The sequence below is a fragment of the Anastrepha obliqua genome, chromosome 1 (genome assembly GCF_027943255.1).
Source record: "Anastrepha obliqua isolate idAnaObli1 chromosome 1, idAnaObli1_1.0, whole genome shotgun sequence".
Taxonomy (NCBI): domain Eukaryota; kingdom Metazoa; phylum Arthropoda; class Insecta; order Diptera; family Tephritidae; genus Anastrepha; species Anastrepha obliqua.
The window spans coordinates 139558995-139584335 of record NC_072892.1 but is presented as its reverse complement, the minus strand read 5'-3'; the positions used below and the strand labels follow the sequence as shown (position 1 = coordinate 139584335).

The 25341-nt window shown below is 37.1% G+C and overlaps 1 protein-coding gene across 1 annotated transcript in view; it reads right to left on the bottom strand.

Moving 5' to 3' along the window:
* LOC129236327 (acetylcholinesterase) overlaps window positions 1-25341 on the bottom strand; it is a 255679-nt gene that overhangs the window by 182679 nt on the left and 47659 nt on the right. The window contains exons 3-4 of the mRNA XM_054870657.1: window positions 5554-5692; window positions 4885-5421 (exon numbers count right to left, since the gene is read on the bottom strand). Of these exons, the coding sequence (XP_054726632.1) occupies window positions 4885-5421; window positions 5554-5692 (676 nt within the window). The remainder of the gene's footprint in view (window positions 1-4884; window positions 5422-5553; window positions 5693-25341) is intronic.

The window sequence follows — 25341 nt, the reverse complement described above, 5'->3', positions numbered from 1 at the left end:
ATTAGTGCAAAACATGAACATTGCACAAAACTACAAAAACCATCAATGGCTCTGTACGCGTGCTATATTAGCAGCCAAAAACATCGTTGTCAATACCATAAACTTCACCAGTCAGCATGGAATACCCAGTGAAACCGATACTGTGGAGAATCAAGACGAGGTTGTCAACTCCAACTGAATTCCTGAATTCGCTTGATTTGCCAGGCAATGGAAAATGGAGGGGCTCGGGCTATAAGCTCAACCTCACGGTGACGGTGCACTCGAAAGTGGTCAGGGAACGCCTGACCTCACTTTCGACTGCGTCCTAATTCTTTGATATTAGCCTCATCTGGGTTCCTGGTCACAGCGACATTACGGGAAACGGCGAGGCGGATGAGCTGGCCACACAAGGGACATGTGAGGTGATCTCCCTGCGAAAGGAGAGAATTTGGATCCCCCTGACTACCTGTGGTCTGCTCCTGGAAAGATGGGCATCGCACCAACTCAGCGAGCGTTGGGCAGGTACACAAGCTTGTGAGGTCGCGAAATCCTTCTGGCCACGTGTGGACCGGAAGCGCTCGGGCGAGCTTCTGAGGTTGACAAAATATCAGCTCTGAAATCTCGTGGGTTTTCTCAGAGGTCACTATGCGCGAGGAATGCATGCTGTGAAGCTTGGAATTACCTCAAGTCCCTTTTGCGATGGATGTATGGAGGGCGAGGTGGAATCATCTCAGCACCTACTCCTTAGCTGCCCTGTTCTGGCGGGCTAAGATCCAGGCATCTTGGCTCTTACTTTTTTGCTACGCCTGCTGATATAGCAGGCGTTGACATTAGAAATCTGATGAATTTCATCAGTAGCACAAAGCGGTTGACGCAAACGCAGCACAGTCATCGTTCGCAGTCCATACACTCTAACCCACTCTCCTAACCATCCCAGCACCACCTCTCCCCGCCCTCTTTCCGCATCCCATCGGTCTTCCTCTCTCTTATGGTATTACAAAGGACGAGTCCGATTTTCCTCGTCCAAGTGTGCTCATTCCTTGGGCAACCATACCAACCTAACCTAACCTGTATGTCATCGATGCACTCAAAAACTACTGAACCGATTATTATAAAAATTGGTATAAATATGTATTTTTCCACGGGGAAGGTTTGTAGAATAGCTCATTGCTGCCACTCGTCACCAGGTGGCGCTGCAGAGTAAGAACTTCTACTCCGTTCAACCGATTGTCATAAAATTGTGTTACTCATCATTCTGCTTCGAAACATACATCCATCATGTCTTTGCAACGGAACCAGACTCTCAGTGAAGAAAATGATGAACAATGTTATGATGATGAACAATGTTATCGAGGCAACAATTTTGACTGGAAAATTCAAAGGTGAAGACGTACTGTTACCACGTATCCGAATGATCCCGACAGATATGCCATCCGAATTCAAACGTTTACAGTTCCCGGTGCGAATCGCTTTCGCAATGACTATTAACAAAGCTCAAGGGCAATCGTTACCAGTGCGTGGATTAAATTTGGAGAATCCATGCGTCTCACATGGGCAGCTGTATGTGGCTTGCTCACGTGTCGGAAAACCTTCTGATTTATTCGTAATAAACAAAATTATTAAAATTGTTTAGAATGATTTGAATATTTGTGTACTGATTTTTTTTTTAAGTTATTTTTCTTAAATTTATTTTAGTTACTGGCGCAGCAACGCGCGTCGGGTACAGCTAGTTTTTTTTTATAAATCTTAAGTTGGTCGTTTGAAAAGTCCATGCAAAAATAAAAGGGTAAACTTTCTTTTTTTCGCAGGAGTCTTATTTTAGGCTTATAAACTTCGTTTGACGCTGTTCTAGTTTGTTGATCCCTTCCGAATTATAGCATTTGTCGAATTCTAAAAAATAGCTATTCGTTTCGGTAATCACCTCCTATTTTGAATAAAATCTATTTCCCGCCAGTTATTCCTTCAACAACAAATAGAAGTCCAAATGAACCGAGAGAGTCAAGTCTGGGGAATAGGGGGAATGTGAAACTAGTTGGAACCCAATTTCTATTAGTTTTGCTACTACGACTCCTGCGGCGAAAGCTGATGCTTTGTCGTGATGAAAAAGGAAAATCCCTCGACTAGCCAAACACAAAGAAAATATACCGATCTGGCTGAAACTTGGTGTGAGAGCTTCCAAGAGGTGCTACAAACCAAACAAAACCTCTCAACGTGCTAGTAGTGCCATCTTTTTGGCTTGGACTTTTCAAACCACACTCGTATACAAAGTTGAAAGCTTTAATTTGCATGATATTTGTTGAAGAATAAATTGTTTTTTTTTTCATAAAGCAGAATGCGTTGCTAAGTAGGTGCACGCAACTGTACACATAATACGTAATAAAAAAATGCATTACTTTTCCAATAAATTGCTTTGAGGGGACAGATACCTGTAAAATTTCGAAAAAAATTTTTTTTTGTTTTCATAAAATGTTAATATAATCCTTTAAGAATATGTCAAAAAAATTTTAGAACGTAAATTTAAGTATTTCTTATATTATAAAGGGTGGTTAAATTTAAGCGCCGATGTTGAATGTGAACCACACGCTCGTGGTTGACGAACATTATGCATAAAGACTTGCATTTACACGCTTACAAAGTGCAATTGACCCAAGAACTAAAGCCTCTTGACCATTTCAAGCGTCGTCAGTGGTCAGAATGGTGGCAGGAAATGGCAACAGTGAATAACCAATTTTCGAAGAAAATCATCTTCAGTGATCAGGCATATTTTCACCTCAGTGGATTCGTCAATAAGCAGAATTGCCGCATTTGGGCGAATGATAATCCAAGAGTGATTGCCGAAAAACCAATGCACCCACAAAGAGTGACTGTTTGGTGCGGTTTATGGGCCGGCGGCATCATTGGGCCGTATTTTTTCCAAAATGAGGCCGGTCAGGCAGTTATCGTGAGATAATAGCGAACTTTTTATGGCGCGAATTAGAAGATATGGATGTGGACGATATGTGGTTTCAACAGGACGGTGGCACTTGTCACACAGCTAACGAAACGGCTATTTTGCGCGAAAAATTTGATGCCCCAATAGTCTCACGTCGCGGCGATGTCAATTGGCCGTAGAGATCACGTGATTTGACACCGTTGGACTTCTTTCTTTTGAGTTATTTGAAAGAAAAGGTGTACGTCGATAAGCCAGCAACAATTCAAGAGCTAAATGATGAGATACTTCGGCACATTAACGGCATAGAACCTCAATTATGTCTCAGCGTCATCGAAAATTTGGATCATCGGATGGTGGGCTGGTGGTGGGCCATTTGGCTAATATTTTGTTCCATACGTAATTGAGCCATACCAATATTATCGTAATAAAGACAAATATTAATAATTTCTTAAAAAAATTGTACTTTATTCAAAATCAACACCGGGCCTTGAAACTTAACCACCCTTAATTATAGATCGTCAATCGTGACGACTCTATTCCTTGCGGTCGAGCGCTGGCAGAGGTATAGTTACATTGCCAACTGTAGACGCATTTTTCTCGAAACTATATTTTTCGAATTGGCGTACACGATAACTCGAAAAGTTATTGACCGATCTCCCTCACATCTCTTTTATGATATTACTTTCTATGTGAATTTACAATTCGAAAATTTTTCGAAAAAATAAATTTTTCGAAGCAAAAATAGTAGAAAAATTCGCCCCGAAACTCATTTTTTAAGCATTTTATTCCGTGAATTTTTTTCCATTTATAGTTAATTAATATAGAAGTTATGACATTAATAAACAACAAAAAAAGTTTGGTTCTTTGTATTCAGGTCACTGACGCCGATGCTACAATGCCCGCCGATTGAGAAGCCCCGCTGCGACTTCCTGGAAGAATTGAGTGTACATCCGCCATTTTAAATGATTAAAATAATAAAAAAAAATTGAAAAAAATATATTGACTTCTACATTTTAAATAATTTTAATGAAAATAAGACAAAATATGGCCGTTTACAGGTATCTGTCCCCTTAATAGTCTGCATCTCGGTATGTACAAGTGCGATCGGATTACGCTTGATGGACTTAAAAACTAAGATTACGTTTACGAAACACTTCAAAGACGATTTGGGTTTATCTATCAAAATATTGTTACAGCTCATGCCAAAAATGAGCACCAGAAAGGGAAAGGACGCCATATTTTTTCTTCGAGAAAAAAAGGTCAATAGTGAATAGCTAAAATGTGAACAGTGTTTATGGTCTTAAGACTATATCCGGAATAATGAGGAATTTCGGTGTTCGTCGATTCCGTTCCAATAATATCGATGACAAAGAGGCGCTCCTTCTAGGCCAATTGAGGAAATGCCGATACAACATTTTTGATCACCGAATCCAATCAGCATCTAAGCACTTCGTCGATTCCCCATGAGCTAAACTTTGCACAAAAGGTCAGTTGGATCCACTTGAACAAGTCTGAGTAAAAAAAACGCTCGATATATGACTGCTACACGAGTTGAAGCAACAAAAAAAAACCTCATGGTCGAAATTCTATGAGCTTCTCCACAAATTTTCAGTGCCCGTTTTGAGGTTTTAAAACCTGAGAAACAAAATTATAGTTGTATGCCACCCTTGAACAGCAGATGGCTTCTTTATAACGAAATATTTAGCACGCGTTTTGCACTTTTTTAATCCGAATCACAAACAATTGTCGAAAAACAAACTTTACTAATGCGGGCCAAGTTTTCTCTTCGTTAACTTTAATTCTAAATTAAGGGTTCACACTCGCATATCTGCTAATACCACTAAAAATTCAAAATTATTTGGATACCATTGATTTAATTTTAAATTTGTATAAAAGTAATTTCTTCCAAAATTTACATGACTGACTCGTATCCCGAATATATTACTTCACATCACGCCCAAACCCCAACTTACCGATAATAACGAGGCATTGCAGTTACAATCATTGATTAACGCCTTGCCGATCTCCACCGCCTTCGCCGAAGTCATATGACTCCAGGGCGCACTCATTGTGCCCGACTGCATCATGCCACGCTTCACCAGACCCGCAGTCACTGGTGACACAAGTTGCGCGTTCACCGAACTGGAGCCAGCCGATTCACCAAAAAGTGTCATCCATTCGGGATTGCCGCCAAAAGCGTGCACGTTCTCCTTCAACCAACGTATAGCCAAAGCTTGATCCCACAACCCAACATTGCCGGGTGCCTCATCCTCGAAGCCGGGCATAGCTGGCGCCAAATGCAGGAAACCAAAAGCACCCACACGATATTGAAACGAAGCGACTATGACATTGCCGACAGCTGACATTATATCAGCGTTGTAAATATCCAATGTGGCAGTGCCGGTCATAAAGCCGCCACCATAAACCCAAATAAGCACAGGCAACCCATTGGTGGTGTTCTGCGGATTTCCGTTGTGTATCAAATGATCGATGTCGGCTTTGTTGGAGTACTAAAAAAAGATTTAGATATTAGAGAATATACAGAATATGGAGAAAATAGGAATAGAAATTATAAGTTGCTTTTATGGCAGCAACCAACGGCAAATATGCATATGTATGTGTGTACAGCAAACCAGACTCACCTCAGCGCCATTAGCGCCACGTCCGTGCCTCAAACGCGCTTTCGCCGGAGCCCAAAGGTTAACGAATAGGCAATCTTCTGAGATATTTGTATTAGGATTCCATATCTCTTCACCGGAAAAACCAGGAAAATATTCATATCTGTAAGTGGTCAAAGCAAAAGGGAAAGTAATTAGTTTGACTGTTAAAAAGCATGGCAGGAAATACGTAGGAGATGGTTTATTCATGTTTATGTAGGCAACCATTTTCGCTTATGAATTAAAAGCTTTATTCAAATTGCTGGAAAAGCACCAAGAAGTGATCCGCTTACAAAGTGCATTAAATGGAAATCTTACAAGGCCACAGTAAACCACAAAGCAGCGAAAATCAAGATAATGATAAGCCTATTAGTGGAAAAAGAGAGTTGTTGGCAGCGGTAAGGGCATGCTGCTCCAGCTGTTAAAGTAAAAAGTTAATGTGGACAGTGGCTGAATAAGAATTATATTAACAGAAAACAAAACCCACTCTTTCCTCCAAGTGATAGAAAAAACTTAGCAATCATAAAGTAGAGGATATCAAATTAAACAAAAAAATCAATGATTATCCCATTATTGATCAAAAACATGGTTCAGCATATACAGGGTTGCCAATATTCGACGGACCCATCTGGCAAACCTGTATCTTTTGACAGAGACGTCAGATCGCTTGATGACATACCGCGTTGGAAGCGTCAGTCCAAGCAGATTTTTATCATGGAACAGTACATGCCACGCGAGCGCTCCCAAATTGTTGAAATTTACATTCAACAAAAGAAGTCAATTGTGAAAAGAAGAAGAAGAAAAGAAGAAAATTGTGATGCACAAAATTCGTCGATTATTCGTCGAAAGCGTATGAGGCAGTTCTGGTTTCAACAAGACGGCGCTCCACCACACACAGCTCGCACAACAATCGATTTTTTGAAGAAATTGTTTCCTTGTCGTTTGACGTCGAAAAATGGCGATTTTGACTGGGCACCACGTTCGCCCGATTTAACGCCACCGGACTTCTTCTTGTGGGGATATTTAAAATCAAAGGTTTATATTAATAAGCTAAAGACCATAGAAGAGCTCAAGAACAACATCCGTGAGGAAATAGCCGCTATTCCAGCCGAAATGTTATCTAAAACTATGGAAAATGCTGCAAAACGGGCACAATACGCCGCACAGGCTCAAGGCGGCCATTTGAGAGATATCATATTCAAAAGGTGATGTCAACAAATCTACTTGAACCAAATAAAATGATTATTATCGTCAACATCAAAAAAATTGTGTTTTCCTTTGATTTAAAAAAAAAAACACATGGGTCCGTCGAATATGGGCAACCCAGTATATTATATATCACAGGGTGGCGCAAAATTAGTCAACCTCATAAGCCCACGCATTTTTCGAACAACGTCAAGACACACACCACAAATAGGAGGAGGAGCTCCACCAAACACCTAACAGAAGTTTATTATTTATAGGAAGATTTATGGTTTTTACAAATGGCGTCGTACGTCAATCATATTTGACGGTCGTGAACTGCACAGCTGCAGTATACAGACAACGTACAATTTTGTGCAGAACAATTTGAACCATCCTAATGTGGCCCAAGGTGCCGCAAAATTAATCATCCAATTTCGGTTTTGAATACCTGTTTACTAAATAATAAAAATTGTTTGAATGATGGAAATCTTCACTTTGACCTTGGGCGCTGCAGCAGTGTAGTTGACAAGTGTCAAATATGATTGACGTACGAGACCATTTGTAAAAATTATAAATCTTTCCAAAGGTTGATTAATTTTGCGGCACATTGTGTTTACATTGTAAAATAAATTTATTGTAAAAATAAAATTTGTAAAAAAAAAATATTAAAAAAAAATTTTATAAACAAAATTGAATAAAAAACAAAATTTATAAAAAAAGTGAATTTGTATAGCAAAATTATTCTTTGCAGAATCGCTATACTCGATTTGTAAAAAATTAAAAAAAAATTATTAAAACAAAACTATTGTAAAAAACTTATTGTAAAAACAACTACCGTAAAACAAATTTTGTAAAAAAACATGTAAAAAAAATTTTGTAAAATATATTTGTAATGAAACATTTCCATAAAAAAATTTTTATACAATAAAAAAAAAGAATTTATATATGTAGTAAAATTATTCTTCGCAGAATCGTAGTACTCGGTTCATGACATTTGGAAAGAAAAGGAAGGAAAAGAAAACACCAAATTTTTAAATTCGGCATGTGGCAGTGGACTTAATGTATTGTAGTTTTAAAAAAATTTTGTTTGTTTTTTATTTAAACTGTGGCAGCTACAGTCGGTGCACTTTAAACTGCGCCGAAAAAAAGTTTCAAAAGTCTAAGCTTGTATTTAAAGCTTAATATTGAGAAAATTTCGGTACCCTAAAATTTTTCTTTTTCTCATTCTAAAAACCGCCGAAATGGAATTTTTGTATTATCTTTTTTTCATTATAACTGGGTTCTTTGGCATCCAATTTTCTTCTTTTTTTTAATTATAACATTATTTCAAACTTGTTATAACTTTTTTGTTTATGTATACGGTAAAACAAGAGTGCATTTAATAAATTTTAATTACTTAAGATTGATCAAGCAAGAAGGCTATTTTAGTGATATACAATTCTTGATAACTGAACCAACCATGTAAACATGACTTTGGAGTCCATAAGGCCATAAGAATCTTCATAGAATTTACAATCATAGAACACTTCAATATTAATGTTCACGCTCCTCCCTAATAATTTATCGTCGCCGAACGTCCACTTCCAATTTGTCGTAACAATTTGCATTCACGCCCTCTCATCACTGCAGCTGTTATTGTCGTCGCTATTGTCTTCGTTGGATCTTCGCTCTTTCCTTTATGCGTTGTTGCTGCCCAATGCAAACTCACATAAGCATTATTTTTTCGGACTATTTTCGCTCATTGCATTCTTACCTGCTATATCAGAAAATCACACGACAGGGGGCCTTAATATTGTAAAAGGCGAAATAGCGGGGCATTTCCATTAAATTATAAGCATCTTGGATTATGCATATTTTTCATTTTATTAATAAAATCATTCTATTGTCAGAGCTCACTAACGGAAAATCGAGAATTTTTAAGCGGGTGTTTTAATATTTAAAGAAAAGTTATAGAAAATCGTGGAAAAAGCTTCACGACTCACCAATTCATATAACAGCATATTGTTTTTCAAAATCGTATATCTAATGAAAAAATTGGAATAAAAAGTGTGTGTAGCGTAGTACACATAACAGAAGTGAAACTTTCAAGGCAGACAAAGAAAGAGAGAGAGACCCGAGAGACAGAGAGAAAGAATATATATCTAAATTCACAACATGTTCAGAGAATACAAATAGACAAAATTTACAAAAAACGGAGAGGGTCGACCGGTGTAGGTAAACGCCGGACAAAACCGTGGCAACAACGCGCTCTACTCCGTGCAGCAGCAATGGCACAAATTACCGCAAGGCAATACCAATAAATCCGACGCCGGAATGGATAGCACTTTATAGTACGCACAAGCACTAGCCAGGAAAGGGAAATAAGTGCCAAAAAGTAGGCACCAAAAACAAAAAACGCTAAAAAAATTGGGACCAAAAACGCCCCAAATAGTAGTCACCAAGGAAATATAACACCAAAAAGTAGGCACCAAAAATATATATCCTATAATTTGCACCAACAAACAAGCGGGGAAAAGTAGGCAGTGTTATTTCTCACTAGAAATTAGCAACCACGAAGAAAAACTCAGGAAAAATAGCCTAAAGTGTATCTCTCTCTCTCCTTTTCCTCTAAGTTATATCTTTTTTCTCTCTCGCGGAACGAAACGAAAATGCCGAAAACGATGCATGGCCTTGAAATTTTACTCTCCATTCTCGCTCGTCCATCGACGCCTAAGAAGTTTCACTTCAAAAACACGTTGGGTTTTTAAATAGAAGTATCATAAAAAAGTTGTTTATGGCGCCAAAATCCTTTCAACATAAGCCTTAGATACTATTAGGCGATTTAGCTTTGATTTAGTTTTGCTATGACAATCATCCGGAGATTATATAAATATTGTAACATGAGACCGAAATCAGTATTTTTTGAGATAAGTGACGTTATTCGCAAAAATGTGTACTATTTGACAATTGATTTGACACATTGTACTACTGTAAAATCAGCCATGAAAGTCATTTGATTCCAACATTTTTTTTTTTTTTTTTTTTTTTTTCATTTACCAAAAAACAAAATTCACTATAAAATATTCATGCGCTTTTTATTATTTGTTAAATTTAATTCCGAATGCTATACTGACCACCCTCTACACAGGTTGATTAAAATGCATTGAAAGCAGCACCTTTTAGTATGTAGAAGAATCAAAATTGATACGCCTTGATCTTGATACTTATCTCAACTTTCATTTGAGCACACAAACAGTTTTAATTCGACCTGTCGATTCATCGAAATTTGACTAACCGTAAAATTGCTGATGCCATAAGGCTCTCAGATGAGTGAGTACCGCATATTTCACATGAAAAATTTATTCGTCTACGCACCAGATGGAAAAACAGGAAATATTGTGAATCCCACAGCACTTCAATAAACATCGAATTGAAACTAAACTTTGTAATGTCACATTTTTTTTTGAAATAAACAAAATCAATAAAATGGTTTAGAATGAATAGAATATTTGTGTACTAATTTTTCTTTAATGCTATTTGTCTTAAATTTATTTTAGTTGTTGGCGTAGCAACGCGCGCCGGGTACGAGTACAGCTAGTCTGTAAATAAAACTAGCGAACTATCCAAAACCCTTGCGGAAATTATTGATTGCGGAATTCAATTTTTGAAACTTTCTTGTTTCTTAAAACATTTTCCTGCACGCACTTTCCAGTATTATCTTCCACAGTTTCAACGAAGCTTGATTTATGGCCCCAATCGGTTAAAGTACCCCGAATCTGTAGTGCCAGATTTGACGGCAGGGTATATAAGTAAAAACGTATGTAGGTATATGCGCGTGAATATTACACAATTAACAAATCCTTGTCACAGTGCTTCCTTTTTCTATTGTCATTGTATTTGAATAAATTAACCTAAGCCACATTCAGTTGTCTGTGCAAGTGTTGGCGCTATAATCGAGTTCTTGTATTTGTCCTGAGCCATGCCAACTACTCGTGACCGACTCAATGTGTACCTCATTTCGACTTTCTTTGCATTTATTGATAAATCGATAAATTAATATCACAGTGGAATTCTGCTCTACATTGGCAAGGCTGGGTATTAGTAAAGCAATCACTTCACCTACAAACACATACACATTTCTCCTTTACAAAAGTAAATATCGACACAGGTAGTCATTGAATTAGGTATGGCCTACAATTTTAACAAACAAAAAAAAGAAAAAAACATAAAATAATTTTATTCTAATAGCACAAGCCAGCAGTTTCCACTGTTTTTCCGCCAAATATATGAAACTTAGTGGTTCCGAAGAGATTTTTCGCAAATCCGTATAAGCACTAAACATACAGATGTCAGTGTAAATATAATATATGAAAAATATTATGAGAATAATAATTTTTGAAATTGAAAAAAAGTAACTTGAACCTGGGACGGAATTCGGGAAATTGTAACAACGTAACGTGTAATAGGCGAAAAAAATTGCTTAAACTTATTTTCAGAAAGGAAAGATTTGTTTAACTCTCAGTTCAAATTAAAATTTTCAGTAAGACTCCTAAGATTTGTTCCAAAATTTAAACTTTGCGGAGAACTATATGCTAGAAATTCAGGATGCCATTCAATCTTATTATTGAACAAATAGTCAAGCGACACTTCACCTTTTCGTGATTTATTACCAAGACAATCAAATCGGATTTTTACATCAAGAAAACTACGTATTTACATTCAGTCAAAAAAGGGAATTATTTTATTATTTAATAAAGCGCAAAATAATTTATAAATTATATTTATAAATTTATTTAGTCGCCTTCAAAATAGACTCCATTCGAAGCAACACATATGCCAACTATTAGCCCAGTCATCAAAGCACCTTTTAAACGAATTTAAAGAGATCTTCTTCAGCTCCTTCAGCGAATTCTCCTGAATGGCCTCTATCGACTCAAAGCGGCGCCCGTGGAGTGACAATATAAGTTTTGGGAAGAGGAAATGGTCACAGGTTCGATGATATATGTCGAGTTTTTGGTCAAAAAAGTGTTCACAACATGAGCTTTGTGAGACGGCTGGTTATCATAGTGCAAGATCCATGAGTTTTCTTTCTACAAATCGGGCCGTTTTCTACGCACATTCTCTCTCAACCGTCGCATAACTTCCAAATAACATTCTTTATTTACCGTACAACCATTTGGAACGAATTTCGTGTGCACTACACCGCGATAAGAAAGAAGAAAGAAAACGAGTTGTATGACTTTCACTTTTGACCGACTTTGACGTGGTTTTTTGGTTTCGCCTCATATGGATAGCGTCATTCAGCCGCCTGTTGACTGGCTTGCATGTCAAACTCATATACCCACGTCTCATCACCTGTTATGATGCGTTGGAGAAACGTTGGGTCCGAATTCACTTGCTCAAGCATGTCTTCAGCCACCTTCTTCGGATGATTTTTTGAAAGAAATTCAACTCTCTTGCAACGAGTCCAGCAGCCATGCCTCTCATGCCCAATTGAAAAATTATGCAAATTCATTGGCGAGACACACTAAAGTCACGAGCTACCTCTCTCAAGCTTAAATGATGGCTTTGCAGCACCATTTTCGATATTTTTTTGACAGAATTTATTTCAGAGTTCAATAATAATGCTGCTATTTGCTTCATAAGCGAATGGTTATAAATTTAAAAGCCAAGCTTGGACCAGAGAAACTGCAGAAATATATATTTTTTTTGGCGGCGTTCAAAATAAAAAAAGGAGTAAACTTTTATGTACCTCGTAAATTTCAAAAAAGGCTTTCATTTAAATGTTGAACGCCATTTCTTTGCTACACCTCAGGGAAAATATTCGTGTTGAAGGAGTAAAACTTAAATGGGAAGCTCTTCCTGTTAGCTTAGAAAGAATCATGAACAGTCAGTCATATAACAAACGTGAATGAGTCGTACGAATGGCAAAAATTTGAAAACGGCGTTCCATCCTTCATTCTATGGATGCGATTTTTTTTTTGTGATTTTTCTGTAACGGAGAAGAACATTTTTTAAAACCCCAAATTTATATTTCTTTTTTTCAAATATTAGGGGTCTTACTGATTATTATAAGAGCATAGAATAGCTTAAAAATTATAACTATAATCAATAAGATGAACTAAAAGCTACACAAATAGTATAGCAAAAATTATGGACACCATATGGCCACTGATTTATAATGGATTCATTAGCAAAGCAACCAATCTGTACTTGTAAAAAAAATATCAGTAACATAGCCGCTAAATGAAAGAGCGGATAAGTGTGCAAGGAAAGGCTTTTAGCTTGACCTGCAGCGTGTGGTAGACCGCATATGCAATCATCTAAACGAACTGTATACTACGATTGACTTGAGCGCAATCGCTCAAATGTCTACTTGGATTCACCAGATCAACTATCAGCGTCCTCACAGGTGGAATAGTGGGTCACTGCACGATTGGCACCCTGTCCAGTAGAATAGGTGTATCACACAATGACTTCTGCAGGAGTTTAAAGGACGAAGAAGAAATTGATTCGATACAACACCTCCAAAGAAGCCATGCCAAATATCTTGGCGATTATTTCTTTGAAGACCTGGGAAATTTTCAAAAATGTCACACTGGACGGATAATTTACCTTATTCAAAAGATCTAAATGGTTTAAGACACCTTATGAAATAATGAGGTGGAAATCAAATGCAGATATTGCAACGAGCCTTAGGGCTGCCTTATATATACAAGCAGCCCGGCTAATGTAACCCCTTAAGCAACTCTGCACTTACAGTGCTAGACAATAACTTTTTTTTGCTGATGTCAGGGATTTGATTTAGGACTCATTTGTAAGGGCATAGTTCAGTACTTAATTTCGTCTAATATCGAGGATAGCTTTGCATCCCAAAAATTTTCAAATGGTATCTACACCATTTTATTCAAGAACCTGATCTGATGAAGCATTTCAGACCAAATTTCAGCGCTAAAACTTCCAGATCCAGCACATCTCAGTAGTGGAAGATCTCAGTACTGTGGAAATCAGAAAGCTTTTAAAATTTTTGTGAAGCTCATATTGGTTTTAGCGAGATCAGGACAAGTTCCCCGTGCGGTATCACAATAGGCTATAAGCCTGCGTGTCTCTCGTAGTGGACAGAAGCCACAACCTAACATAGTCTGTGCCATGTCGCCTTTAATCCACAAAGCCGGTGCATGCTTCTGTTGCAGTTTCAAAGTACTTAATTGATTTTCTCTACAATTTTTAAGTCTCAATTTCTTTTTACACTTCTACTGATTGGCGAGTTTTGCAAAGCATTCATGTAAATAAAATACAAACTTACTCGTACTTGCTTTCTGGCAAGCAAAAACTCTCTTTACAAGTAGATGCGGTAGCAATTTCCATTGAAACTTTACCTTATTTCGATAGTAGGTAAATAGGAAGAATGGGCTTACGGATCCCCGGCCATCCAAACTTTATAATTTATAATTTTTTTTTTTTTTGTTTTTCCTTGTTGACTCAACTCGCAACAAGCATAGGGCCTCGACAAGACTCAGTCTTGTATTGGTTTCGATAATCTATTTGATTTCTGACAGGGTAAGTGATTAGCCTGTGCTAAGTAGTGGGAGTGCCCGCCTGTCGTTGCTTAGGAACAACGCCTTCTTACGGCTTGAAGCGTCATCTATGTTTCACATTTTTCTGGCAGAAGGATCACACAGATGGTTGAGGACTTCGCTAAATTTGGTATGTCTTCGCTATTACCGCGATTGCCCGCTTCCTCTTGCTGGCGCCACTGTTGTAATGTGTAACTGTGCCTTTTCTCTTTGCTTTCTTATTTTTGCTTGTTTTAGCAGCCACAATGCAAGTAATGCGTTGACTTTTTGTGCGGGAGTAAGGATTGAAAGGATAAGGTTCTTGGGGGGGAGGAATGAAAGCATTATTATAATTTTTTTTTTTTTTGAAAGTAAGTAAGTTTGGAAAAGTGCGAGGACCGTGCTTTACGTGTGACTCGAACCCACAACTTCTGGGACTCGAACCCACAACGCTTAATTTATAATTTTAATCAGGCCGATAAATTCGCCTCAGTGCGCTAATAAATTCGCCACAGACTCCTAAGCCATCCGACTAAAGATCTTGTCCAAATTTATGAATTTTTTATAAGCCGCTTCATACCTTCCAGTTTCATTTGCATGCCTTGTTCCTTATAAACCTCATCAGTCTTAGAAAGCGAATAATTGTTCTCTGATAAAGCTCGTCTCTGAACGTGATAAATGAACAGGCAGCATATCAAAATCTCGTAAATGAACATAGCTAACTAAACCGTCCATGAAAATGATTTCTCACTTCGCTTCCACTCACTTTAAACTTAGCGCTACCCATTGACTAAAGGGGTCCTCGAAGTTGAAAAATACCTAGGGATCAAGAGAAAATATTATTATTATTATTAGAAGGCCATTACGCACTGCGACCAGAGCTGATCTATTGTGAAAGGCCAATTTTTGTAACCCTAGAGTTTTAGACTTTTTAAAAACTTTAGCACAATTTTGGGTTTGTTGTTCCAAAGATTGCATGGAGATACTACGATACCACCAAGGTGATGAAGTCTCTCTCTGCCCAACGCAGGACATTCACAAAGCACATGTTCTGAGATTTCTATGTCCATTTCGCAAAAGCGGCAGACATTGGTCTCAGATAGACCAATGTTATTTAGATGATACCTCAGGCTGCAGTGACCTGTAAGATATCCTGTTAAAAGACGCAGATCTACTCTGCTTAGTGAGAGAAGCTTGTCAGATATTCCTTTGTTGGGACTTAGGAATAGTTTGGCTTGACGCTGATCGGCACAGTTTAGCCAGTGTGCAGCAAATTTTCTTTCTTTCCATTTCCTAAGGAATTCATTAATGTGGCCTTTAGTGAGTCCACAGAAAGGCGCACTACCAGTAAGTTGCATATTTGCTCCTTGTTTTGCAAGGTCATCAGCCATTTCATTTCCCTCATGTCCTTCATGTCCCGGAATCCAGCCTAGTGTTACTATGTTGAGGTTTCCTAACATATTGAGTAGGTTTAGGCAATCATTTACCAATTTAGAGGTGATAGTTGTTGATAGAGAGCGTTTAGAGCCGCTTGGCTATCTGAAAGTATGTAGATGTGAGTACCTCTCATTTTCCTGCTAAGGCATTCTCTCACACATATTTCAATGGCATGTATTTCTGCCTGGAATATTGTTGGGTAGAGTCCCATTGGAATCGATTTTTTGAACTTAGGCCCATTGATCCCTGCCCCTATTCTACCATTTTCCAATTTGGACCCATCAGTAAACCATAGCTAAGAGCCATATTTGAAAGTGATATTATTAGTTCTCCAGTTTGCGCGTTCATTAATTATAACTTGCAAGTTCCTGAAGAGTATTGGTTTGGGTGATATTATATCATCCCTATGAAGAATGGAACTATGTAGGAAGTCTTCTAAGATCTTTAAATGTCCTTTCATATCCCCACTTTTAAGTTCAGATATACCTTTTAATCTTAAGGCACTCGAGCGAGCTTCCCTTTCATCAAGATTGGAAGCGGTGATATGTCCAGGAGCACACCCAATGCCTCCGTGGGGCATGTTTTTATAACCCCTGTAATAGCAACACATATCAGGCGATGCAGTTTGTTTAATTCGTTTACTGCTTTTCTCTGCTTGGGCCACCATGCTAAGGATGCATAAGTGACTATGGGTTTTACAACTGTGGTGAATGTCCAGAAGGTCACTCTAGGGTTTAGTCCCCATGTCTTACCAAAAAGCATTGTGCAGGCAAAGAATGCCCTTGTGGCTTTTGAAGTAACTCTCTCAATATGGGAATTCCACGTAAGCGTTTTGTCAAGACGGACGCCAAGATAGTTCGCTTCTGTCGAGAGTTGAAGTGTTGTTCCATTAAGGGTCGGACATTTGAGATTTATGTTCCTTCTCCTAGTAAACGGTACATGTGCTGTTTTTGATGGGATAATGGAAAGCCCTTTTTCCGAGCACCATTTGTTTATTATTGTAAGTGTTTGCTGCATGCGATCCGAAATGGTTTCCTCATGCCAGCCTAATACATAAACTACTAGGTCATCAGCGTAGCCCTGAGTGTGAAAACCTAGGTTGTTCAGAGAGTTGTGGAGAAGTTCATCTATGACTAGAGTCCACAAAAGAGAGGAGAGTACGCCTCCTTGAGGGCAACCTCTTGTGGCTTTGATGGATTTGATTGTTCCTCCTAGTTCGGTGCTGATCGTCCTAGATTTCAGCATGAATATTATCCATCTAGTGATGGGTTCAGGTACCTCCTTTAGATATAGGGCATTATAGATTGCCTCATAGGAAGTGTTCTCAAAAGCCCCTGATATGTCAATAAAGAGAGAATAAAAAAGAAGCTTAATTTTATTGTAAGGTATAAGAATGTTCATCATACGCCTGGTTGTGCAGCGATATTGTTCTCATGGTATTTTGCCGCTATTCACACTTCATCTTATTCAAAGCACAACTTCAATGGGAAAACATTTCTTAGCTGCTAGCAAACCAACGTATTAGACACTAATAATAAAAATTGTGGAAAACTTCAGTGCTAGCAAAAACAACACTTTTCATAAATTCATATCACAAAATTTTAAAGCTCATTGTTGTACATCATATTGGTGCCTATTTCAATGGCGTCATGTGTACACTGTTCTTTATTACTAGTGGTTGCCTGCAATAGAGTGTGAAATAGTAAATTGAATGTAAATTAGAACTGCATTAACCATCAATCAACGAATAAAATGCAGACAACGCTTAATGAGAATTCGAAGGAATAAATTGCTTATTTACTTGTCAACATAAATGAATACCACATGCATATGTATGTGAATGTTTGATGACACATGCTGCCAAGTAGTTAATCCTTCGATATACACACATACATACACACTGGTATATATGGTGGTACATGAATTTTCTTGTAGCATTAACAGGATCTGAAGCCATAGACACTAATCAGTCACTTGTATTGTAAATACATATGTGTGTGTGTGTGATATTCCCCTACAAGCGCATATGTTGGTATGTGTGAACTCAACACAGTTGTGATAATTCTCGCGCTGAACAATATTTACCATTCGCAAATTAATTATCAGAAACGATTGCGTCCTTTATATGAGTTAACACGGGCGTATGATTAACTTTTGTGTCAAGGATATGGTAATTTTCTAATTAACTGCCTAATTTGGAATTCCATTGTAAAAGTAAACCTGGTTCTAATGACATTTCAGATTCAATAAGCCGCACTAACGTAGGTGCTTCAAGCGAAACTCAAATAAAACTATGAATAGCGCAGTAACAACAAACAATCGAAAGATCCACGCCTGGCAGTCAACACCCAAAATGATTTTGATCTACTTCACCACCATTTATTTGCTTCAATGGCTTAAAATTATTGGTTTTGTTCAATAACTCAATTGCTTCATTTGAAATGTTATGCATAAATTAATGAAAATCAAAGCAGTCAGTGATTGAGGATGCAACTGCCACTGAAAATTTCAGTACCTTTGATCGGCTCGTAGAGAAAAAAGTAAGTGGTATAATGATCAAGTCGCCACATGCTGATAATTAAATTTAACTATTTTTTCATAAAAATTTCACTCTTTAACAAAAATCACATAAATTGAAGTTTCAAACTTTGTGTAAAATTTTTAAAAATTCATCCAATTTCAATCAAAGGTTCACACTTTTTACCGTACCGATTCGGTAGGCTTGTGACTACGATTCGGAATTGCACAGGTTCGAGTCTCCGAGCATGAAAAAGTTTTGCTCGTTCTCCGGCAGGCAATGGCCAACCTCCGAGTGTTTTTCTGCCATGAAAACGTTACACATAAAAAACCATTTATCATCGAAGTCGGCTTAAAACTGTAGGTCTCTCTAATTTCTTTAATTCTGGTTCAAAAAGATAAACATTTTGTTGAAAATATTTAAACATTTTGCAAAGATTTGAAATTTGGATTAATGCGACATTTTTCTATAGAATCATCTATACTTTTGTAAAAAAATTATTAAACAAAATGGTTTTATAAAAAAATTATTTTTATAAAAGATTATATATTTATTATATTGGCACGTACACCCTCTTTGGGTGTTTGGCAGAGTTCCTCCTCCTATTTGTGGAGTGCGGCTTGATGTTGTTCCACAGTAGTGGGGTCATACCTATAGTGGGGTCCCAGTTTTAAGCGGACTGAAGATATTCTTTATGAGGAGTTTTTTCATGGCAGATATACAATTGGAGGTTTACCGTGGCCTGCCGAGGGCGGCCGCTATGAGAAAAAAATTTTCTTCATTTTGATCTTTCATCGAGAATTGAACCTAACGGGTGATTTTTTAGCTATTATCTTTTTAAACAGTTGGTTTAAACAGCTGACGCACGTTTCGTGTTTTGTTTCACTGTCAAACACCTTCAGTTTGGTCAATAATTTAATCATGAATCGTCTTACAAACGAACAACGCTTGCAAATCATTGAATTTTATTATAAAAATGCGTGATCTGTTAAGAAAGATTATCGCGCGCTTCTTCCATTTTATGGTAAGTTTAATCGACCCACTGAAGCGGGTTTTCGAGCTATTGTGACTAACTTTAGAACCAAATTTCGATTATTGGAAATCAAACCATCAACACGCTTACGTAGAGTGCGAACTGAAGAAAATATCGCAGCTCTATCGACCAGTGTTAATGATGGCCATCAATTATCGATTCGGATTTAGGTGTGAAGCCTTTCAAAATACAGCTGGTGCAAGAATTGAAGCCGAACGACCTACCGCAACGCAGAATTTTTGGTGAATGGGCTCTTGGAAAATTGGCCGAAGATCTACTTTTTTGTCGAAAAATTGTGTTCAGCGGCGAAGCTCATTTTTGGATCAAGTAGTATTGGTAGTAGTATTGATAGTATTGAGTGAAGATCAGCCAGAAGAATTGCAAGAGCTACCAATGTATCCAGAAAAGGTCACAGTTTGGAGCGGCTTATGGGCTGGAGGTATCATTGGACCGTACTTCTTCAAAGATGCTGAGAATCGTAACGTAACTTGGAATGGTGAGCGCTGCCGTGACATGATATCCAACTTTTTTTTACCGAAAATGCAAGAGCTTGACTTGTATGACATGTGGTTTCAGCAAGATGGTGCCACATGCCACACAGCATACGTAACAATGGGCTTGTTGAGAGGCGAGTTCGATGAACATTTTATTTCACGTTCGGGACCTGTCAATTGGCCACCCAGATCGTGCGATATAACGCCTTTAGATTATTTTTTGTGGGGCTATGTTAAATCTCATGTCTATTCATACAAGCCTGCTTCAATTAACGCATTGGAAGACAACATTAAAGCATTTATATGTGAGATACCGGCCGAAATATTGGAAAGAGTATGCCAAAATTGGACTAAGCGGATGGACCATTTGAAGCGCAGTCGTGGTCAACATTTGCATGAAATAATCTTCCAACATTAAATAATATGGACTGTACTATCGATTTAAATAAAAATTTCATCCATCTTTCTGAATTGTACGTGTGTTTTTGAGAAAAACTTTCCTATAGCTCTTAAAAAATCTCCCTTTACATTCTCTCCGATTTCCAAATGGTAGTCACGAACCAATCCATTCGACTATAATTCGGCTACTTCTATAAAAAAATATATTTACAAAAAAAATTATTTTTCTAAAATTAAATTATTAAAAAAAATTATACTATACAAAAAATTATTAAAAAAAAATATCTTATAAAAAAATTATTACAAACAAATTATTTTTATAAAATTATTTTTATAAATTCATAATTTTTTTATAAAAATAATTTTTTTTTTGTAAAAATATTTTTTTTTATAGAAGTAATAACAATTTTATAAAAATAATTTTTTTATAAATTATTTCTTTTTTTTTAATAAAATTTTTTATAGAATAATTTAATATATTTTATTATTTTTGAATAAAAATATTTCTTTATATATTAAAAAAAATTATTTTATAAAATATAAAATAAAATAATTTACATTATAAAATAATTAAAGAAGTGGTCAAGGCTTGTCAATATGTGGCGCTTTTATATTTTTGTCTTTATCCAATACCTACGTATTTGTATTGGGCACGTCGTAAAAACCAGCTCACACTTATTACAGGGCTCGTATATCAAAATTTGCACCTTCTGCCAAGCTACAGACAGTGTGCATCACTTACTGGTAACCTGCACAGAACTTGTTTCTCAAAGGCATGACCACTTCAATAAAAGGGATTATCTCCTATATTAAAAGACGCCTCAGCCGCTAAGGGGCACCGACCTACTCTATAGTATCCGACTCAACATACTTCACCAGCCAGCTGAAAGCACCTGCTGCGATTTCTTCTCTCTCTGACTCTCTCTCTTTCTCTTAGCCTCTTAGCTTAACATTCTGTGGTGGACCATAGCTTCATCTACCATGCTCCTCCAATTCAGGGCCTCTCTTGCACCATTTCTATAATTACGAACGTTCATCGCTTTTAAGTCTGCTTCGACGTCATCAAGCCATTTCTTTCTTGATCGGACTCTCTTTCTTTCTCCAAATAGACGCAAAGTAAACACCCTTTTTTGGATTCTTTTGTTGGGCATTCTTATGATGTGGCCAATCCATCTAATCGGCTGCGCTTTAATAAAACGTAATACATTTTCACCACCAATAAGGTTTTCAATTCCGTTGTTGTAACGGATGCGATACATGCCGTTTTCAAGACGAATAGGACCGTAGATTTTTCTCATTATGGTGCTGCGTTTTATTCAGTTTATTTAATAATTTATTTTTAGGTAAGTTTTGTAAAATAAAACTATAAATAAATAAAAATCTATTTTGGCTTCTTAGTCGCCGTGACAGGTTGGCGGGGCTTCACATTTTATTTCCTGGGTCGTTCGCCATTCAATCCACTTACTTTATAACAGAGTCCGTCTTAAAAAAGTTACGAATAATTTGCTATCACTGGGTACAAGTGAACTCAAAAAGGGTGCTGGCAAACTCAAACATCAAGTGTGCATGCTTCCACACCTGCTGATTCGTAGTGGAGGAACAAAGTTCTTATCCATCAGTTCCCCAAAATGGAACGCATCAGTTAACTACCAGAGTTGTCAATCAATTCAATTTATTTTTTTACAGAAACCGAACAAGTGGGAGTGACGACCTTGTGGCGTCAAATCTACTACTTCAATTGAGAACTGGATCGAAGAGAAGTATCAAATAGAACCACAATTTTGCGCCACAATTATTCATCAATTTCAGGATAACTTTTGTACTAAATAAAGGGTGTTTTTTAGAGGTTAGGTTTTCAAGATGAAATAAAACGTATATAATTTAATGTTATGGCCAAGAATTTAGCTTTATTATAAAGATAAGGGTTTGCCATTATGTTTTAAAAATGATTTCGGGCAAGTGGCCGCCGCGGCTGGCTCGAATAAATTCCAACCGAGAGGCCCAATTTTCGACCACTTTTTGCAGCAATTGGGTCTCTTCCAAGACGTCAATCGTCTCGGGCTTATCTGCGTAGATAAGCGACTTCACATAGCCCCACAAGAAATAGTCCAGCGGTGTTATATCGCACGATCTTGGAGGCCACGCCACAAGTCCACGGCGCGAGATAATGCGCTCACCAAAAGTTTCCTTCAATAAATCGATTGTTGCGTTGGCTGTATGGCATGTAGCGCCGTCTTGTTGGAACCAAAGGTCGTCCACATCAACATCGTCCAATTCAGGCACGAAAAAGTCATTAATCATGGCTCTATAGCGCTCTCCATTGACTGTAACATTATGGCCGGCTTCATTTTTAAAGAAATATGGAGCAATGATTCCCTCTGCCCATAGAGCACACCAAACAGTGACTTTTTGAGGATGTAACGGCGTCTCAGCAATGGCTTATGGATTATGTTCACTCCAAATGCGACAATTTTGCTTATTGACATACCCATTCAACCAAAAGTGAGCTTCATCGCTGAACAAAATTTTCTTGTGATGCGTCGCGCGAACCGAACCATTATTTTCGTAATAAATTTGCACGATTTGCAAACGTTGTTCAGGTGTAAGTCTATTCATTATGAAATGGCAAACCAAACTGAGCATAAATCAAGTGACAGCTGTCAAAAAGACCATCTACGAAAAAAGTAGTGCCAACTTGAAAACCTAACCTCTAAAAAAAACACCCTTTACAACAAAAACACATTTGAATGATCAAAATCCTTATTTTGACCTTCGCTGGTCAAATATGATTTACGTACGACACCATTTGCAAAAAATATACATCTTTCGGTAGGGTGACCCATTTTTCGCCACCTTGTATAAAAAATCTATTTCAAACTTTTTCGTGCGGTTGGTTTTGATTTCATGTGAAAATGTAAGTCCATTCAAAAAAAAAAAAAGTAGAAAAAAATAAAATGGCCTATACTGATAGTCATAAGAGTTGCAAAATACCAGATTCAAAGAAAAAATTAAGAAAATCATCACATAAAATTTTCCAGCCATTTCTTTTATTTTCCAAAGAATACTTAAACGCAAAGGAACTCTATTGAAATAATCCACTGGTCTTATTCGGAACTGGTTAGGTTCCTTGTAGTGGTGAAGGAGCGCTCATTCGTTGAAGTAAAGATGGGACAACTTTCCAACTATTTGCACAATTATGCCCCTCCTTTTACATTCATTTAAGGGGTAACACCACTGTACACGCGTAAAATAAACACGATTTTTAAAGAATTTTTTGTATAGAAGGAAAGGGAAAACAATCACTCTGATTTGGGAAGTTATTACTTATATACTAAAATACAAAACTACAAAGTTTGATCGAAAAATTTTACAAAATGGCGGCATTGGAGACATTTTTGTAATGTGGTTTCTCTTGAAGGAGCTCCGCGGCACGCAGCACAGAGGGTGAAAATTTTAATCTGGAACAAAGAAACATTTTTTTTCTTAATCTAGATAAGAATAGCTAGAGAAACACGTAGGGGATTTAAAAAATATTTATTTTTGTGGAATTTGCAAGCATTTGAAGGAAAAAACTCTATTTTGGACTAAAAAAACGGCACTTAAATAATTATAACAATCGTTTAAATTAATCTATCGAAAATCCCCTACGCTCTTCTCTTAAGAAGGTTATTATACAGACGTGGTGAAAAACCTGATTAAAAATATTTAAAATTGTTTGAGTTATGCTGCGTGCCAATTTCAGAAAACGTGTTTTGAGAAAAACGCGTTTAAAGTTTGGAAATTTGGAGAAGTCGTTAGGTAGCAGTCACCAACGCTTGGTTAAAAGCTTAAATATTTATGAAATAAACTTCGGTAACGTATAAAACTTTTTGTTCTGTATTTTAAAAGGTTCAAAGAATTTTTTAAGCTTATAAAAAAAAAATCAATTTTTTGAAATTTCTGCAGTGGTGTTACCCCTTAAATTTAAGAACTAAACTCTGAATAATATCACGTTTCCATTTGAATTTTATACACTTTTACGGCGTCGATGAATTATAGTTTTATTAAAATTTTTTATTTTTTCATTTCGGATTTATTTGAATAAAAAACACAATGCCGCAAGTAAAATGGAAATCAAATAGAGAGATAGCAAAACATGCCATGTACCATATTATATGTATGTAAGCATGTCATGCATAAATAAGGTTGGCGTTCACCGAATCTATTTTACTATATTTTTAGCATGCCAGTGCTCACTGACATTTTTTTCTAGAGAAAAAAATTAGTTACTAATTGGCAAACTTTTGCGTCAAAAAATAAACAAATAAAAAATCCCCCAAAACAACAGAGATATGATATATAAATATACATACATGGTGGGCCATATAGCGTTTGCTTTTTGAACCACCTATTTTTTTGAGAATGGTAACACAAATGAAATGTCAAATGTGTTCATAATTTACTTAAAGGTTTGACATTTACGAAATGGGACGCTATACGCTTGAACAAAATTGGGAAATATTGAAAACCTATTTCCAAAGTGGTGAGTCTTCTTCTTCTTTTCTGATTTTCACATCGGTGGCTACGTCAATAAACAAAATTGTCGGATTTGGGGCTCAGAAAATCCACACGTTACTGTAGAGAAGCAAATGCATCCACAACGAGTCACTGTTTGGTACGGTTTTTGGTCTGGCGGCATCATCGGCCAATTTTTTTTCGAAAATGAGCGAGGAGCCGCAGTTACAGTAAATGGCAAGCGTTACCGTGACATGCTCAACGAGTTGTTTCCAAAAATTTAAGAGGATGACATGGACGACATTTGGTTTCAACAGGACGATGCAGCTTGTCACACTGCCAAAGTTACACTTGAACTTTTGGCTACCGTTTTTGAAAACCGAATAATCAGCCGAAATTCCGATATCAATTGGACGCCTCGGAGCTATGACTTTATGTGGGAAGCCGTTAAGTATAAATGCTACGCGAATCATCCAGAGACGATTGATGCTTTTAAACACGAAATCGAAGTTGCCATTCATGAAATTGGAGCCCAAACAATCGAAAATGTGCTTAAAAATTGGGTTGATCGAAAAGCCAGTCGTGGCAGTCATTTGAACGATATTATTTTTCATTCATAAATGACAATGTTCAATCTTCAAAATAAAAAAAAGGGTTTGAAAAAATATTGATTAGTTT